Source organism: Mercenaria mercenaria, chromosome 1, assembly GCF_021730395.1.
Source record: "Mercenaria mercenaria strain notata chromosome 1, MADL_Memer_1, whole genome shotgun sequence".
NCBI classification, from domain to species: Eukaryota; Metazoa; Mollusca; class Bivalvia; order Venerida; family Veneridae; genus Mercenaria; species Mercenaria mercenaria.
Genome location: NC_069361.1, coordinates 108428811 through 108448726, shown reverse-complemented (window position 1 = coordinate 108448726; position 19916 = coordinate 108428811). Strand labels below are relative to the sequence as shown.

The 19916-nt window shown below is 35.2% G+C and overlaps 1 protein-coding gene across 3 annotated transcripts in view; it reads right to left on the bottom strand.

The window, feature by feature from the left end:
• The window catches only part of LOC123527068 (protein unc-79 homolog), a 96922-nt gene that overhangs the window by 16310 nt on the left and 60696 nt on the right, over positions 1-19916 (bottom strand). For 2 of the 3 annotated variants that reach the window (XM_053520196.1, XM_053520198.1), the window contains exons 20-31: positions 19379-19482; positions 18352-18500; positions 17067-17224; positions 16321-16502; positions 14536-14737; positions 11060-11089; positions 8277-8453; positions 5095-5208; positions 3976-4097; positions 3282-3335; positions 1852-1934; positions 1465-1507 (exon numbers count right to left, since the gene is read on the bottom strand). In XM_053520196.1, the coding sequence (XP_053376171.1) occupies positions 1465-1507; positions 1852-1934; positions 3282-3335; positions 3976-4097; positions 5095-5208; positions 8277-8453; positions 11060-11089; positions 14536-14737; positions 16321-16502; positions 17067-17224; positions 18352-18500; positions 19379-19482 (1418 nt within the window). The remainder of the gene's footprint in view (positions 1-1464; positions 1508-1851; positions 1935-3281; positions 3336-3975; positions 4098-5094; positions 5209-8276; positions 8454-11059; positions 11090-14535; positions 14738-16320; positions 16503-17066; positions 17225-18351; positions 18501-19378; positions 19483-19916) is intronic. The other variant, XM_053520199.1, reaches the window with a different exon arrangement.

Genomic DNA, 19916 nt, shown 5'->3' with positions numbered 1-19916 from the left:
TGCCCGCCTGCCAGGGGCATTCCCATAATACGTCCATTTTTCAAACAGGCGTATAAAAAAACAAAACGCTTCCCTAAGGCAAGCGGCAATGTAAGTATGACTAACCAGAGGAATACATGTATACAAGAAATTTTATCTGAATATTCAACAGGGTCAATAATGTATGGCATATCAGAATTAGCTACAAATACAATTACAAAATGAGCAAGAGCTGACAGAAGATCAAGGCCCTTAACTATTCAAAAATATTTCCTATAACATTATTATTATAAGATATATTAAGCAAGTGTGAGAAATGTAAGAGAGAATTTGCAGGGTGAGTGTAGGGAGAAGATTAAAATTAACCAAATTAAACAAGAGGGTCATGATGACCCTATATTGCTCACCCTTTAAACTTGGCCTTGGAATCATCAAGATAAACATTCTGACCAAGTTTCATGAAGATAGTGTTATAAATGTTAATAAGCTGTTCCTTTTATTTGATTGTGACCTAGTTTTTGACCCCACATGACCCAGTTTTGAACTTGGCAAAGGAATCATCAAGATAAACACTCTGACCAAGTTTCATGAAGTTAGGGTCATAAATGTGGCCTCTAGGGTGTTAACAAGCTTTTCCTTTGATTTGACCTGGTGATCTAGTTTTTGACCCCATATGACCTAGTTTCAAACTTGGCCAAGAGATCAACAAAATAAACATTCTGTGCAAGTTTGTATCAAATCAAAGCATGGCTGAAAGGGCCAATATAGAAAATTTTTCCCCTTTCAGGGGCAGTAACTCTAGAACCCATGAAGGAATTTGGCCGGTTCTCAAAAGGAACCAAGAAAACATTGTGACTTAAGTTGTGTGTAAGTCTGGTTAAAACTTAATGTAAAATGTCACTTCTATCATGTTCAAAAGGTAAAATTAACAAATTTTGGCTCTTTCAGGGGTCAATCAGGGACTTTAACTCCAGAACCGATGATTGGATCTGCCGGTTTCATCACGTAATCCAAGACCTATTGTTGTTAAAGATATTTTGCAAGTTTGTATCAAATCAAACCATAAATGAAGTCTCTATATGGCTGCAAAACTGCAAAAGCCAAAATAGAAATTTTTGGCCCTTCAAGGGGCCATAACTCTGGAACCCATGATGGGCTCTGGCCAGTTTTCAAAAGGAACCAAGGTATTTTGCCAATACAAATTGTGTGCAAGTTTGATTAAGATCAATTGCAAAATGTGGTCTCTATCTTGTTCACAAGCCAAAAATAGCAAACTGGCCCTTTAAGGGGTCATAACTCTAAAACCCATGTCTGTCCCTTATGAAGACCAGCCCTTATGATAAGTTTAATGATACTAGGGACAGTAGTTAAAAAGATATATTGACACCGATAAGCTTGCTGTAACATTCTTCTGATATTTGAGGTAAAAAGGATTAATTATAATTACAACTCAATTAAAGATGGTAACAGAAGATTTCTACTCACATAAGGTGCTCCACTCAAGTAAGAATTGAACACAGCAGAGGTTCTGAAAATGTATAGTCACAAGAAAACTTTAAGCAAAATATGCACAAAAAATTATACTGTGTTAGTCAAGTCATAGGACTTATCCACTGGTACAGATTACATTTACTGGACTAAACATTTCCTCTACCAGATCAGAAAAGTTCAAGTCTTTCTTAGATTTAAGTCAATTACAAGTAAATTTTAATTTAAAAGATAATCCTTTACAGAAACAGAAGAAAAAAAAGGCTTTTAAGTCACATGGCACAAATTCATAAGTAAACATCAGTGCAGACAGCAGCAACTATCTTCATTTCTTTGCTTCAAAGTCTTCAAAAAAATTTTCTGTATATGAAGTTACTGACTTACCGGAGTTTATATGGTGGCACACTGAAAGACTTCTCCGACTGGTTGTAACCAAGCAACACATTTAAATGTCTCAACACTATGTTCTACAACAGAAAGTGTTTCAGGTTTGGAGAAGACAGCTCAATCACTATTATAGAACTGTACTGTCTCAATTATATAAATTTAATTAATATATATAAAGACAAGAGCGCCGCCAAGCGGGGCAATATACGCCCGAAGGCTTACATCATAGGATGGGAGCAAAATTTTAAGAACTTGACTGTTGAAGCCCCAAAGGACTGGAACAACAAAAGGAAAACTTCAAAAAACAAATCCAAAAAAAAAAAATTCAAAGTCTACAAAAAAATCCTTATCAGGTACAGGTATGTAAAAATACACCTTAAAATTGGAGGTACCATCCATGTTGTACCACAGAAAAGTGGTCTCGGTTTTTCCCTACGGCCAATAATAAAAAAGTTTCAAAATAAGCTATTTATAGTAACATAAAAGGGAAGTAATTCAAAAATAAATTATTGTAAGTACAAAAAAAGAAATCTGCCAAATAAAAACAAGAGCACTGCAATGCAGAGCAATATACACAAAGCAAAGTCATATATGACCTTTGACCCTTAAGTGTGACCTTGACCTTGAAGCGAGTCATCCGGAACATGCGCTCTGCACATCGTTGCAATGTGGTGAACATTTCTGCCAAGTTTCTTTGAAATCCTTCCAGCAGTTCCAGAGTTACAGAGCGGACACGAAACAAACTGATATGACTTTTGACCCCTAAGTGTGACCTTGACCTTGAAGCAAGTCATCCGGAACATGCGCTCTGCACGTCGTCTTGGTGTGGTGAACATTTGTGTCAAGTTTCTTTGAAATCCTTCAAGGGGTTCAAGAGTTACAGAGCGGACACGAAACAAACTGATATGACCTTTGACTCCTAAGTGTGACCTTGACCTTGAAGCGAGACATCTGGAACATGCGCTCTGCACGTCGTCTGGGTGTGGTGAACATTTGTGTCAAGTTTCCTTGAAATCCTTCAAGGGGTTCAAGAGTTACAGAGCGGACACGAAATTGCTAACGGACAGACGGACAGACGGACGGACGGACAGACGGACGGACGGACACCAGCGTCATAACATAATACGTCCCTTCGGGCGTATAAAAAATTGTTACTACTAGCTTTTCATTGGAAAGAACTATTACTTCAAATCACTGAATACGAGTTCATGTAAAACATTTTATTGTAAAACTGGTGACTGCTTCTAGATTTTAAAAGCCACTTAAAATAAATTTTGACAAAACCTTTATATAGCTGAACAGACTAAGATTTCATTTTTGTGTTTTCCGTTTCAAAAACACTATTAATATTATTTATTCGATGGCACAAAATTTCAATTCGAAAGACAAAGTTTGTGCATATCTTAATGAGCAAAGCAAGAACAAACCTCAGCTTTCTGGCCTTCATCTGGTATATTGTCCTGCTCACATCTGATCATATACTTGAAATAAGAAAACAATAATCAAAGTCAATAAGTAACACAATGTAATAATGTATAAGACAATTAAAACTGAAGGATAACATTTTGAGTTCAAGTGAGGAATATGTTAACAACAACAGCAACAGAGAGTCTACATCATACAAAAGTTTCATTGAGAAATGATGTTAAAACTGTGAAACCATAATATTCTCCAAAGAGTAATTTTCATGGATTTCATGGTTGAGTCATTTTCCAACAAACAAATAAAATTTCAATTCCCTCTATCTTCAAATCTTGAAATTGTCTAATTCATATCCCCTAAAACTTATATGCCCACCAAATTAGCCTTTAGCCTGCTGGTGACACGTGATTCTGCCTCTGTGACCAGTGCAGACTAAGATCAGCCTGCAAGGATCATGGTCTGCACTGTTCAATATTCAGTCAGTAAATATTCAATGAACATCCCTTCAAATAATAAATGGTATTGCCCAAATTGAATGACGGACCAGTCCATTTTAATCATTTTGCAGGCTAATGGTTAAAGGATTTCACAGTACATCATTTTTACCTTCCTTGCTTCAGATCATGTTAAAAATCTAGAAACAGTACACTAAAGTTTGCAACTTTGAATAAGCTTTGCAATTCACCCCATATGTGTTACCTTCATTAGCAGTGCTACAAGCTGATGTACCGTCTCCCTATCAACCCCCTCAAGGTCCATAGCTCGGTGTAACAGTGCTGCAAAATTACTCTCCTCATCTGTAAACTCCTTCAAATATCCTCCTAAAATGTTATATCATGCAATCATCAATACCTAAGTAATCACATTTGTTTCACTGAAGATCATCACAGTGCTAACTTTTCTTTTCATTTTGCTTATAAAGTTATTTTACCAGGAAAGGAAACAGATATATGAGCCGCACCATGAGAAAACCAACATAGTGCATTTGCGACCAGCATGGATCCAGACCAGCCTGCGCATCCGCGCAGTCTGGTCAGGATCAATTCTGCTCTCTGACAGTTTCTCTAATTGCAATAGCCTTTAAAAGCGAACAGCATGGATCCTGACCAGACTGCGCGGACGCACAGGCTGGTCTGGATCCATGCTGGTTGCAAATGCACTATGTTGGTTTTCTCATAGTGCGGCTCATGTCATGTTTGTTACTAGATGCAACACACTTTTTTGTCAGTACTATTTCATGTACAGTAAACCACTAATAGCTCAAAGTCATAAGGAGATGAGCAAAATACTCAAGTTATCGAGACTTTAAGCCATCTATTCGTAGAAAACTACCATGGACCACATGAATTTCTCCAGTGAGCCAGGTTGCCCGGGCCATCCTCATTCAAGCAAGCGGTGTTTCACATAAATTTCATAATAAGAGTCACTTAATCTACCTGTTTTCTGTACTAAACACCAGTACAAGCTCATTATCTGCAAGCAACTAACAACTCCCCAAACAATAAGAGGTTCAGGATAAAACACTGTAGTCAAACTGGTACATCGAAAATGCTGCTGGCTTAGGAATCAAACTCTGAACTTTTAGACTGGCAGTTTATTGGTCTCGTTACTGTGCTATTTAGGTGGATATATAAATTTTACCATAAATCACCATTTTTTATGTAGTAAGATAATATCTTAAGATATACTAAAATATTTATTTTATTTCTTGTGGATTTGCATTATGAAACTTAAATTTCATACATTTAAAGTGAGCTTTAACTAGGGTTTATGGGGGACATTGAATTACTCAAGGTCAAAGATATCTTAAAACATTACCTTGAAATACAGAATTTGTTAAAGTCCCAAGATTAAACTTGGATGTTCCTTGTCTATTCAATCTGAACTGTGGTGCTGACTGTTGTCTGATACATAGTTTATCCTTGTCTTTATCTACAAACAATATTTACATATTAAATATCCTTGAGACTAAAATTTCTAATCATTAAGTATACAAATGTAATGGCATGGCTTTTATATGGTTGGAAAATGTGTAGGTACAGATGTTTTACCAGCCTTTGATAGGTGACTTCATAATATGTATAGAGAGTTCTTTTACCAACTTTTGATAGGTGACTTGGTGAAAAGATATACAGGAACAGATATTTTACCAACCTTTGATAGGTGACTTGGTGAGAAGTTTTATAGGTATAATTGTTTTACCAACCTTTGACATGTGACTTCCTGAGAATAGATGAATAGGAAAAGATATTTTACCAACCTTTGATAGGTGACTTGGTGTAGGAACAGATGTTTTACCAACCTTTGATAGGTGACTTGGTGAGGAGATGTATAGGAATAGATATTTTACCAACCTTTGATAGGTGACTTGGTGAGAAGATGTATAGGAACAGATGTTTTACCAACCTTTGATAGGTGACTTGGTGAAAAGATATACAGGAATAGATATTTTACCAACCTTTGATAGATGACTTGGTGAGAAGATGTACAGTAACAGATGTTCTACCAACCTTTGATAGGTGACTTGGTGAGAAGATGTACAGGAACAGATGTTCTACCAAACTTTGATAGGTGACTTGGTGAGAAGATGTATAGGAACAGATGTTCTACCAACCTTTGATAGGTGACTTGGTGAGAAGATGTATAGGAACAGATGTTTTACCAACCTTTGATAGGTGACTTGGTGGGAAGATGTATAGGAATAGATGTTTTACCAACCTTTGATAGGTGACTTGGTGAGAAGATGTGTAGGAATAGATGTTTTACCAACCTTTGATAGGTGACTTGGTGAGAAGATATACAGGAACAGATGTTTTACCAACCTTTGATAGGTGACTTGGTGAGAAGATGTACAGTAACAGATGTTCTACCAACCTTTGATAGGTGACTTGGTGAGAATATGTATAGGAATAGATATTTTACCAACCTTTGATAGGTGACTTGGTGAGAAGATGTATAGGAATAGATATTTTACCAACCTTTGATAGGCGACTTGGTGAGAAGATGTACAGTAACAGATGTTCTACCAACCTTTGATAGGTGACTTGGTGAGAAGATGTATAGGAATAGATATTTTACCAACCTTTGATAGGTAGATGTATAGGAACAGATGTTTTACCAACCTTTGATAGGTGACTTGGTGAGAAGATGTATAGGAACAGATGTTTTACCAACCTTTGATAGGTGACTTGGTGAGAAGATGTATAGGAACAGATGTTTTACCAACCTTTGATAGGTGACTTGGTAAGAAGATGTATAGGAACAGATGTTTTACCAACCTTTGATAGGTGACTTGGTAAGAAGATGTACAGGAAGAGATATTTTACCAACCTTTGATAGGTGACTTGGTAAGAAGATGTATAGGAACAGATGTTTTACCAGCCTTTGATAGGTGACTTGGTGAGAAGATGTATAGGAACAGATGTTTTACCAACCTTTGATAGGTGACTTGGTGAGAAGATGTATAGGAACAGATGTTTTACCAACCTTTGACAGGTGACTTGGTGAGAAGATGTATAGGAATAGATATTTTACCAACCTTTGATAGGTGACTTGGTAAGAAGATGTATAGGAACAGATGTTTTACCAACCTTTGATAGGTGACTTAGTGAGAAGATGTATAGGAATAGATATTTTACCAACCTTTGATAGGTGATTGGTAAGAAGATGTATAGGAATAGATATTTTACCAACCTTTGATAAGTGACTTGGTGAGAAGATATACAGGAACAGATGTTTTACCAACCTTTGATAGGTGACTTGGTGAGAAGATGTATAGGAATAGATATTTTACCAACCTTTGATAGGTGACTTGGTAAGAAGATATACAGGAACAGATGTTTTACCAACCTTTGATAGGTGACTTGGTGAGAAGATGTATAGGAATAGATATTTTACCAAACTTTGATAGGTGACTTGGTGAGAAGAAGTTTTACCAACCTTTGATAGGTGACTTGGTGAGAAGATGTATAGGAATAGATATTTTACCAGCCTTTGATAGGTGACTTGGTAAGAAGATATACAGGAACAGATGTTTTACCAACCTTTGATAGGTGACTTGGTGAGAAGATGTATAGGAACAGATGTTTTACCAACCTTTGATAGGTGACTTGGTGAGATGTATAGGAATAGATATTTTACCAACCTTTGATAGGTGACTTGGTGAGAAGATGTATAGGAATAGATATTTTACCAACCTCTGATAGGTGACTTGGTAAGAAGATATACAGGAACAGATGTTTTACCAACCTTTGATTGGTGACTTGGTGAGAAGATGTATAGGAACAGATGTTTTACCAACCTTTGATAGGTGACTTGGTGAGAAGATGTATAGGAATAGATATTTTACCAAACTTTGATAGGTGACTTGGTGAGAAGAAGTTTTACCAACCTTTGATAGGTGACTTGGTAAGAAGATGTATAGGAACAGATGTTTTACAAACCTTTGATAGGTGACTTGGTGAGAAGATGCATAGGAATAGATATTTTACCAAACTTTGATAGGTGACTTGGTGAGAAGAAGTTTTACCAACCTTTGATAGGTGACTTGGTAAGAAGATGTATAGGAACAGATGTTTTACCAAACTTTGATAGGTGACTTGGTGAAAAAATATACAGGAATAAATATTTTACCAACCTTTGATAGGTGACTTGGTGAGAAGATATACAGGAATAAATATTTTACCATCCTTTGATAGGTGACTTGGTGAGAAGATATACAGGAATAAATATTTTACCATCCTTTGATAGGTGACTTGGTGAGAAGATGTATAGGAACAGATGTTTTACCAAACTTTGATAGGTGACTTGGTGAAAAGATATACAGGAATAAATATTTTACCATCCTTTGATAGGTGACTTGGTAAGAAGATGTATAGGAACAGATGTTTTACCAAACTTTGATAGGTGACTTGGTGAAAAGATATACAGGAATAAATATTTTACCAACCTTTGATAGGTGACTTGGTGAAAAGATATACAGGAATAAATATTTTACCAACCTTTGATAGGTGACTTGGTGAGAAGATGTATAGGAACAGACACAGCCCTTCTGTATGGGGGTTTTCCACCTAAACTTTTGCTCACAGAACGTATACTGTCTGTCCGTGCCAATGCAAACCTTGCTCGATTCAACTTCCTCAAGAAATGCTCACTCTCTCGGTCACTACTGGTGAGGTCTGAAATAATACAAATGAAAATTAGACAAAACTTAGTGTACAACATTATGAAGTAAATGTTTTATTGTTATGTGATAATCTGCCAAAAGTATTGTTTACCAAAGACAAATGCTTGAAATATGTCTTTGTTTGCAGATTTACACTACTATTTCATGTGAAAAGAAAAGTACAGAACACAGCCTAAAATCAATGCAATGACATCCTTGCAGATAAGAAAGTCTGTGTAATGAAATTATATTTCTTTAAATTATTCTGTAAATCCAGTAAAAATTTACATGTTACATTGCATTTTTTGATATTTAAGAAAAATCAACATTTTCACAACATTAACCTTAATTTCTTAAACAACATAGTGTATGCCTTACAACATACAACTAAAATTGCTGTTCTAATAGACATTATCCTTGCTGTAAAATGATGATTGGCTATAAATTAATTGTGTAATCAACAGTAGACAAAGTGTCCACATTGGAATGCATCCCTCCTTTACTACATCCTTGTTACATAAAGGAATCTATAATTCTTCCATTCACAACTTTTTAAAGAAAAAAAAAACACAATATAAAACCATTTAAGCATTTTCAATCTTAAAAGACAGGATAAAGCTGTCACTAACAAGGGCACAGCACAGGTATTCTCTGAGATGTTTGACTGATGAAAATACATTTTTACATTTAATGATTTGATAGATCTCCTGAATGTATTAACATTATAATTATGCAACATGCAACATACACAGCTTAGCTGCAAGGGGTATAGGCTGTAGACCACCAAATCTGATGAATTTTTACTACATAAGACTTATCAAAATGAATGGTTCTGTAAGATTAATATATGCTCTCAAATGATAAAACAATCTAGACTATAGAAGTGTATAAGATGTTCAGTCATTCTCAAATTAATAAACATGATTATTATTTAATAAAACCCATATAAAAAAATATGACTAAAAAGATGACTAGGGCTTATAGATATTGTACACAAAATAATTATATTCATCTTGTTTAATTCAAATCAACAAAACTGATGTACTGCTAAGGAAACTAGAGCTGCTTTTGAGAAAAGCACATGTCTCCTACAACTGCCTAATCAACTAAATAGCAACTCAGTCTTTATATACTGTTTACTCGCTACAAATATACCTTTGAAGAGTGAAAAGGCTGATTTTGGGTAATTCAAGGGCCATAATTCTGAAGTGCCTCGGGCGATTTGGCTAGTTAATGAACATGGCCGAGGAGTTATGGTCAAAAACATTTGGTTCAAGTTTGGCGAAGATCGGATGAGAACTGTTACGACTTGGAGCGTAGACAGGAGTAAAGAGGCCGATTTTCGGTAATCCAAGGGCCATAATCCGAAGTGCCTGGGCTGATCTGGCTAGTTATCGAACTTGGCCGAGGACTTATTGTCAAACACATTGTGCGGACAAGATTTGTGACAGACACACACACAGACAGGAGTAAATCAATATGTCTTCCACACCACTGTGTGGTGGGATACATAATTATCACCGAGGTTCAAGGTTGAAACAGCAAACAATGTTGAACAACTACAAATAAAACATGAAATACAGATGTCCAGTACCACAGAAATATTTGAACGTATAACAACAGAACATCATACATAGAATCATTAATAACGACAAACATGTATGAACAAAAGCACATGTACAAAGCTGAATAATAGTTCTCACATGCCTATCTCATTTAACTTCTTCTTCAAACATAATCTTGATGTGCATTAATCAGAAAGTTAATCTTACATTTTAAAGAAAACTTTTTCTTCTTTATATACTTTATGTAAATGAAAACTTTAAAAAGACAACCACACCAATTAGTTGAAACACCACCAACAGCTTGAATTAATAATACTTAAAAAATACTTTGACTCTGATAAATGACCAATCCAGCCAGTTATTGTCAACACTAGGTTCTTTTACATTTTGCTTACAGTGCGAGTCTAACAATACATTTGCCATTCTGCTGGCATTTTATGTTTCTCTCACATTTTGTAAGGTGATAGAAACTTTTTGAAATCTTTAGTACTATGACAAGTCAAGGCTTGCTAAAAACGATGACTGTACATGACATTTCTCAACTTGATCTGTGAAGAAAACATTGTTGATTTTCTATTAGAACGACTCCAAAAGCTTCTGTTTATGTTGTAAAAAAACAACTATTTTTCTTATGTAACTAAGAAAGTGTACTAAAAAAAAAGAAAGCTGCTCCAGAGATGACAAGCATATTTTCAAATCTGACCTTTTGTTTTACTTCATATACTCTTATTAGCATTTGTCTTAGTTGCATTACAATAGTACCATTTGGAAAGCAAAGTGTGATGACTTACATGTATGAGGAATAGTTAAAATGCACAATAAAATCTGCAAGATCTGTTGGCAGCACAGTTATACATAAAAGAATATTTTGTTAATTTATATACTGATACAAGGTTTACTTAGCATTAAACCCAAAACAAATAATATACTGGTACATATAAACCATACAGAGAACAGAAGTTAAAACTACATACAAAACAAGACACCAAGAACAGTGCACTGCAACACAAGAGAATTATACAAATAAATGGAAACAGATAAAATGATATCAAACCTATGAAATTAATGGACAAAGCCAACTCTTCTGAAAAGGTAAATGTTAGTAACAAATGTAAGCAATTTTTATTCTACCTTTTAATAAATCACCAGTTTTTTGTTGTTTTTGGCTCAACAAAGACTTTAGCAAGTGTTATTAGAGTATAAGTTTTGCATCAGGGAAATAAAAACAGTTAATTTCAATGGACACTGGTTCTCACTGTACCTAAAACAGGCCATTATCTAATAAAAAAAAATGTTTTAAACATGTTTGCTTACAGTGTGAAGAAGAGCCAAGAAACTGTTAACAAGAGGGCCAAGATGGCCCTAGGTCGCTCACCTGATAAACATATCATAACAGTGTAAACATGTTTGACATAGTGATGTCATGGAAACAAATATTCTGACCAATTTTCATTAAGATTGGATCAAAAATGTGGTCTCTTAAGTGTAAAAAGCATTTTCTTCAATTTGACCTAGTGACCTAGTTTTTGAGCTAAGATGACCTACATTCAAATCTGACCTAGATTTGATCAAGGCAATCATTCTGACTAAATTTCATCAACCTCGATTAAAAAATACAGCCTCTATCGCATACAAAAAGTTTTTCTTTGATATATCCTAGCGACTTAGTTTTGACCCCAGATGACCCATATGCAAACTTGACCTTTATTTCATCAATGCTAGCATTCTGACCAAATTTCATGAAGATCAATTGAAAAATACAGTCTCTAATGCATATACAAAGTTTTTTCTTTTATTTGACCTAAAGACCTAGTTTTTGACCACAGATGACCCATATTCTAACTTGACCTAGATTTTCGTCAAGGCAATCATTCTGACTAAATTTTATGAGAATCCAGTGTAAAATGCAGCTCCTATTGCATACACAAGGTTTTTCTTTAATTTGACTGGGTGACCTAGTTTTTTATCCCATATGACCAATATTCAAAATCCACTTAGATTTCATATAGACAAACATTCTGATTAAATTTCATGAAGATCAGGTGTAAAATGCAGCCCCTATTGCATACACAAGGTTTTTATTTGATTTGACCTAGTGACCTACTTTTTAACCCCAGATAACCCATTTTTAAACTCAGCCTAGATTTCATCAAGGTAATCATTCTGACCAAAATTCATGAAGATAAAATGAAAAATACAGCCTCTATTGCATACATAAGGTTTTTCCTTGATATGACCTAGTGACCTAGTTTTGACCCCAGATGACCCATTTTCAAACTTGGCCTAGATTTCATCAAGGTTATCATTCTTACAAAATTTCATGAAGATCAATTGAAAAATACAGCCTCTATCGCATACACAAGGTTTTTCTTTGATTTGACCTAGTGACCTAGTTTTTGACCCCGGATGACCCATTTTCAAACTTGGCCTAGATTTCATCAAGGTTATCATTCTTACAAAATTTTATGAAGATCAATTGAAAAATACAGCCTCTATCGCATACACAAGGTTTTTCCTTGATTTGACCTAGTGACCTAGTTTTTGACCCCGGATGACACATTTTCGAACTCGGCCTAGATTTCATCAAGGTAATCATTCTGACCAAAATTCATGAAGATAAAATGAAAAATACAGCCTCTATCGCATACACAAGGTTTTTCCTTGATTTGACCTAGTGACCTAGTTTTTGACTCCGGGTGACCCATTTTCGAAATTGGCCTAGATTTTATCATGGTAATCATTCTGACAAAATTTCATGAAGATCAATTGAAAAATACAGCCTCTATCGCATACACAAGGTTTTTCTTTGATTTGACCTAGTGACCTAGTTTTTGAACCCAGATGACCCATTTTCGAACTCGGCCTAGATTTCATCAAGGTTATCATTCTGACCAAAATTCATGCAGATCAGTTGAAAAATACAGCCTCTATCGCATACACAAGCTAAATGTTGACGGACAACAGACGACAGACAGACGCCGGACATCGAGCGATCAGAAAAACTCACCTGAGCAGCATTGCTCAGGTGAGCTAATAAATGTATCATTTCAGCTGACACAAAACTAAATTGAAAAGGAAGACCAAATTAATTTATACTCAACTTCACTTACTAAGAGCACTGCTAGTTTTCATTCAAGTACAAAGTATGTGGACGAAGCCATGTTACATATCCTCAAGACAACCATTTCAAACCCAAAGAAATAACAGTAAGGCACTGATTACACTAGACTGCAAGCAGATAGGTCTAATATTGTATGAGCTTTCCAGGGTTTTTGAGTCATCCAAACAGAAAATGTAAGGAAAACTGCTGGGGAATGCATAAATTGCTCGAAAAAACTGGGAGGTTTGAGCCATCAATGCTTGAGCCAGTGGAGTTTTACTGTAACTCTGTTTGAATCACAACCTTTTTTAGAATGTGTCACAACTAACGACACCAAAGAGCAACATCCAGTAAAAGTACAAATATCATATTATGTTAACTTTCCATAATGTAGCATACAGTAGCTTATTATGATAAACAGAAGCTAGTCTATCATTGGTCCAGTCTTGTATATTAGCCCTTACTGCCAATACGCAGACCGTATCATCCCCAAAGGCCACATACCTCGCATAAGTGTCTTTAAAAAGACCAAACTACAAAGAAATATAATGCTCTTTATGCTCTGATATTTCTATATCCGACTGTCTGCCATCTACTTAAATGGTTTTAGAGCAAATAATTAGAATCATTACACAGCAAGAATGGCAGGCACATGGACAAACAGGCAGACAGGTTAACTGAGTATCTTATAACCTTATCAAGTGAACATAAGATTTCAAATCTATGAATTTGACAATACAAAAACGTTTTTCTTAATACTTAGTTATTAAAAGAGCACAATTATCTGCCTTACTTTTTTTTCACATCAAGGAATTATAAACATGTAAGTATACATGTATGCCAACAATTAATACAAACTGTTTTTCTTGATTTCTGAATGTTAGTAAAAACAAAAATGGTTTATACATATGACTAGGGTGGTAGCAATTAAAGGGAAATATTCACAAGCAAAACTAAAATACATGTATATATACTGAGGGTTCAATGAATGGGCTGGGTCACTAACTAGGGGCTTTGTATAGTAAATGGCATATAAATATAAAAACATACAAACATTGATTAAAACATACACATTTTCAGATAAACAAACTGTATCGTCAACAAAATTTTTTCCAAAACAAATTATATCACAATTAATTTTACTAAAACTGCCAGGCTGAGAGTATTTGAAATTCAAATTTAAATTTCTATTGGTTAAAAACAATAACCAACTTGTCTGAATCTTAAACTTAAATTCAGTCAGCTATGTCAAATGGAAAACCACATCATCATCATCATCACCAGCATCATCACAAATTCAAATTTTAATCCTTCTCTTTACCATGACTGTAACATGTGTTACTTTTTCACAACATCACTGTTCAAATACAATGTTCTTAATAAAACAGAACAGTTGCTGATGTCTACTTTACCACAATGATTTTATTTACCTGTTGGGTAGGAGAGATCTCCTGTACTTTCTAAGTCAATCTGGGCCTCCAGTGAGAGACTGTCAAACCGTGCAAGGAAAAATTCCCAGCTAAGAATATTGTGGTCTGGTAAGATGTTGGAGAGGAGATGCATATTGTGTAGGATCATAGCTCTGTCACTGATCACTGCATCAAACTGGAACTCCAGGCATTGACAGATACACTGTAACATAAATCATAGAATTATAGCTTCTTCACAGATCACTGCATCAAACTGGAACTCCAGGCATTGACAGATACACTGTAACATAAATCATAGAATTATAGCTTCTTCACAGATCACTGCATCAAACTGGAACTCCAGGCATTGACAGATACACTGTAACATAAATCATAGAATTATAGCTTCTTCACTGATCACTGCATCAAATTGGAACTCTGAGCTTTGACAGATACGCTGTAACATAAATCATAGAATTATAGCTTCTTCACAGATCACTGCATCAAACTGGAACTCCAGGCATTGACAGATACACTGTAACATAAATCATAGAATTATAGCTTCTTCACTGATCACTGCATCAAATTGGAACTCTGAGCTTTGACAGATACACTGTAACATAAATCATAGAATTATAGCTTCTTCACAGATCACTGCATCAAACTGGAACTCCAGGCATTGACAGATACACTGTAACATAAATCATAGAATTATAGCTTCTTCACAGATCACTGCATCAAACTGGAACTCCAGGCATTGACAGATACACTGTAACATAAATCATAGAATTATAGCTTCTTCACTGATCACTGCATCAAATTGGAACTCTGAGCTTTGACAGATACACTGTAACATAAATCATAGAATTATAGCTTCTTCACTGATCACTGCATCAAATTGGAACTCTGAGCTTTGACAGATACACTGTAACATAAATCATAGAATTATAGCTTCTTCACTGATCACTGCATCAAATTGGAACTCTGAGCTTTGACACAATCTAATACAAACAAGGTTTTGGTAAAACCAAATGCTGCTCACCAATGCAAGTGCTTGTCCCTACATGGGGAATAACGTTTTAGAAATAAAAAAAAAGATGCATTTTGTAAATTTTCAAATGAAATGCCATCATTACTTTTCAAGTAATGCTCCGAGCAAGCCTTATTTTGTACAATAAAGGGAGATAATTAAAAAACAAGGTAAGTTAAGTTATGATTCTTTGACACTGCACTTTGTCTCAATGGCCTCTATGATTATATTAACTTTCAATCAAATGCCACTAATACTTTTCAAGCTATACTCCTGACAAAAGTGTGATGGACGGACAGAAGGACAGACAAAGCAGCAACTATATGCTCGTCCTTTAGGAGGCATATAAATTTTATGGAACAACTGAAAACATGTTAAACACCAAAAGACTAATAGCAAATCTACAAACCATTCCCCATTATCATACCATTTTGCATACCATGTAAGCTGCTTAAGAAATAATTACATTTACAAATTAAAGTGATTAATAATAAAACATTAAATTGTTTTGGAATGTAGTCTCCACAGTCTCTAAATTCATGCCGCAAAAAATGGATCTGAATTCTTTTAAGAACAAATATCAGTTTTGTAGATTTCATTTTGATAAAATGTGTGGTGGTTTAAATGCATCAGGCAAATTACAGCTTCACATGGTGATGGCCAGACAGATAGACAGTACATATTCAATCTGATACAATATCACATATACACATTTGATACGTGTACAATCAAAGGTGAGAGCACAGCCATTCCTCCAATATCAACAGAAAGATTACCTTGATGGACGAAGCTTTGATGGTTTCCAGGTACTGTATAGTTCTCTGGCTGACAGCAGCATTTATATCCTCCAGTGATCCCAGCAGCAGACAGAAGATGTGGGCAAATGCTGTTTTTATTGTTTTGTTATGCATCACCGATTCATTCTCCATAAATCTTGCTAGCACAGTGGCTTTTTCAACTGCAATATTAAATGGGGAAATATGTTGTATAATTGTATCAGCAAATGTCATATTTAATACTAGTAATCCAAACACAATTTTTACTTGTAAATGAAAAAATAGCGCATAATTTATGACATACATGGTATCAATTTCATTTAAAATGCAATACAGCATATCTCCAGTCATAAGAACAGAAGACAATTATGTTCAGTTCTTTGTATTTGCAATTATTTAATTTTTTCAAAACAATTTTTCTAAATAATCTGATCAGTTTTGTTTTTTACTTCAACACAAACTAGAAAAGCCAAAATCTTTAACATGAAAACAGTCCAGTTGACTTTCAGCTCTTTCTCACTGAACTATTTTAAGGTGGACAAAACTGACAAATAATCAATCCCAGTCTGATTTGGCTGAATATGTTTAATATCATTTTAACAACATGCATTAATAGCTCAAACTTTAGACTTTTCACAAAAATTTTCAGAACTTTCTACACTTTCGCTAAAACAAGAAGACCTTTCCTACCAGCATACTGTGTCAAAAACTCATCTGGTAAATACAGGATGCTTTGTTAAACTGACCTGCAGCAAATCTTTCTTTCCAATCATCACTACTAAAATTTTCCTCCACAATTTTCCACAACATATCTGCGCCAGTTGGCAGTGTTAGACAATGTAACAATAGGGGTACACATTCGTAGGCAACCTGGGAATGCTTAGCTTGTAACTTATGCCATAAACTGTAAAATAAATTATAAAGTATTATTAAAACTACTGTAAATTATAGATATAAATAACTGATGAAACAAGAAGAAAGAAATCCAGTATTTCAAACAGTGAGCAAATCAAAATATAATTTGACTCGTACTGAAATTCATTTCAAATAATATGAATTACAAGTAATCAGATATTTTCGTCAAATTATGTTTCAGTTAAGACACTGATGTACTGAAATAAGTACAAAAACATTCATATGTATGACCAATCATATTAAAATGTTAATGAAATCTATTCCCGTAGAATTATTTGACTTTTTCCAGTGCAGACTTCATGACATCATGACTGTACAATATGCTAATTTGCTAATAACTATAGAAAAGGCATGAAATACGAAGAAAACAAGGAGCTGCGTTCTATAAATGCTTGATGCCCCCAGTGGCATCCTTGTCGATAGATTTTGCACATAAAGTCAAAACGAGGTCAAGGTCAAGGTCAAACTGAGGTCAGGTGATGTTTGAAGATGAGGAATGGTCACAGTTTACACATGTATTAGTATCAATTCATTCTTGTAAGGGGTATTGATGCTAGACGAAACGGTCCCATTTAGTTAACCAATAGATGGCCCATATAAAGCACCCTAAGTCCAAAATGAGGTCATGGTCAAGGTCAAACTGAGGTCAGGTGATGTCTGAAGATGAGGAATGGTCACAGGTTACATCTGCATTAATATCAATTCATTCTAGTAAGGGGTATTGATGCTAGACGAAACGGTCCCATTTGGTTAACCTCGTACGGACGGACGAACGAACGAACGAACGGATGGACAGGACAATCACTATATGCCTTCTGCATCAGTAGATGCTGGGGGCATAAAAACTGGTTCTTTGCAATCTTTCCCTCAGTTATGAACATTAGATTTGACATTGCTACAGGTGGCAAAATTTCACTAGGTGAAAGGTATTTTAACCTAAGGCTTGTAATGAAAGAAACAAATATCTTTTGAGCCTTTGACAGAATCACCATGCAAAAAGGCTACAAGAGTAGAACAGATTCTTGAGGTTTAAGGGACCATGGTTACCAGAAACATAGCCATTCCCACAAGAACAAACTTCAATGAACTTAATTCTAAGCATCTCACTGAACTTACTTTGGTATAAGTTTTCTTGCAAGACAAAACTTGAGAAATTCTGGGTACTGGTTCACAGAGTAGTTCAGACATTCACCATGCAATATCAGGTATTTCATTGACAACAGCAATGAGTGTAGAGCATCTATATCCTTCAATGTGGTAAATTCCTATAAAATAAACAAGAAACAGGGTTTCACTTAATTATAGCAAAGTTTATACATGGTTCATGCAAGTGGCTTGTGATCAATTCACAACTATGGCACTGGACTAAATGTCAGTGGTTAACAACAACTGAAAAATGCCAGTTTACAAATGAGCCATGCCACGAGAAAACCAACATAATGCATTTGCAACCAGCATGGATCCAGACCAGCCCAGCCTGCACATCTGCACAGCCTGGTCAAGATCCATGCTGTTTGCTGATGGTTTCTCTAATTGCAATAGGCTTTGAAAGCGAACAGCATGGATCCTGACCAGACTGCGAGGATGTGTAGGCTGGTCTAAATCCATGCTGGTCGCAAACATACTATGTTGGTTAAAGGTTTTCTCATGGCGCAACTCAAATGTGAAGTGGTATGATAATAAAGCAGACCTACAAGACATTTATCAGCAAACTTCCCATAACACAAGATCTACCTCTTTCCACCAGCTATAACTGTTAATGATACCCAGAGTTTCCCATACTGATACACTTAAAATAAAATGAAGTCGCAACCAGTGTGTGTTCGTAACCAAGTTTAATTAAAGGTGCAACCTATTATACATATATGGACAAATCTTCTAACAGAATTTTAGTCACTTTAGGGTGCAAGGTATGAATAAGTTCCAATTCCACAGGCATTGCTGTTTCATTTATATGACAAGTGAGCACTCACACCCAAAAAGTATGAAGATCTTGGTGCTTGACCACAATGTCATGACCCCTGCTTTAGAAGCTAGATTTCTTCCAACTAGTTTTCATTATTACATTTTAGCCTACATACATAGTAGCTAACTCGACTGGAGTTACTGACAAATCAATATTAAGTAAGCATATCAACAGTACCTGTACTAAAGCGTTAAACAACCGGAGATGAACTGGCATCTGTGATGTGTCGTAACTCACGTCAGGAATCTCTAAACTTCCACAAACATCTCTTGTTTCACCACCTTAAGAGAAAATCAATCTAATTGTCACATCACAAAGTTACTACTGAAACTCAATTCAAATGAGAAATACTGAGTATCAAAGTTATAATCTGACTTGTTAGTTTCAAGATAGAATTTACTCTTACATTCCTGCAGCAGGATATTTCTCTGCCCCATGAATTTGCTGTTTAACTGCCTGTTTGCCAATCCTTTTATCAAATCTGCCAATTGGATATCTTTTAACCATATCTATGAACATTATTCTAGAAAAGCAACTGAAAATATTCAACCTTAACATTTTTGCTGGTGCCTTTCCAGTAATACAACGAAATTTCGGAATATAGTAGCTAGGTGGCAATTATTACAATGCTTGGCAAAAAGCTTTGAATAAGTACACAGGAACTAGTAACTCCTTTATTTCTTTCTCCACAAATTGGCACCAAATCAACAATAAC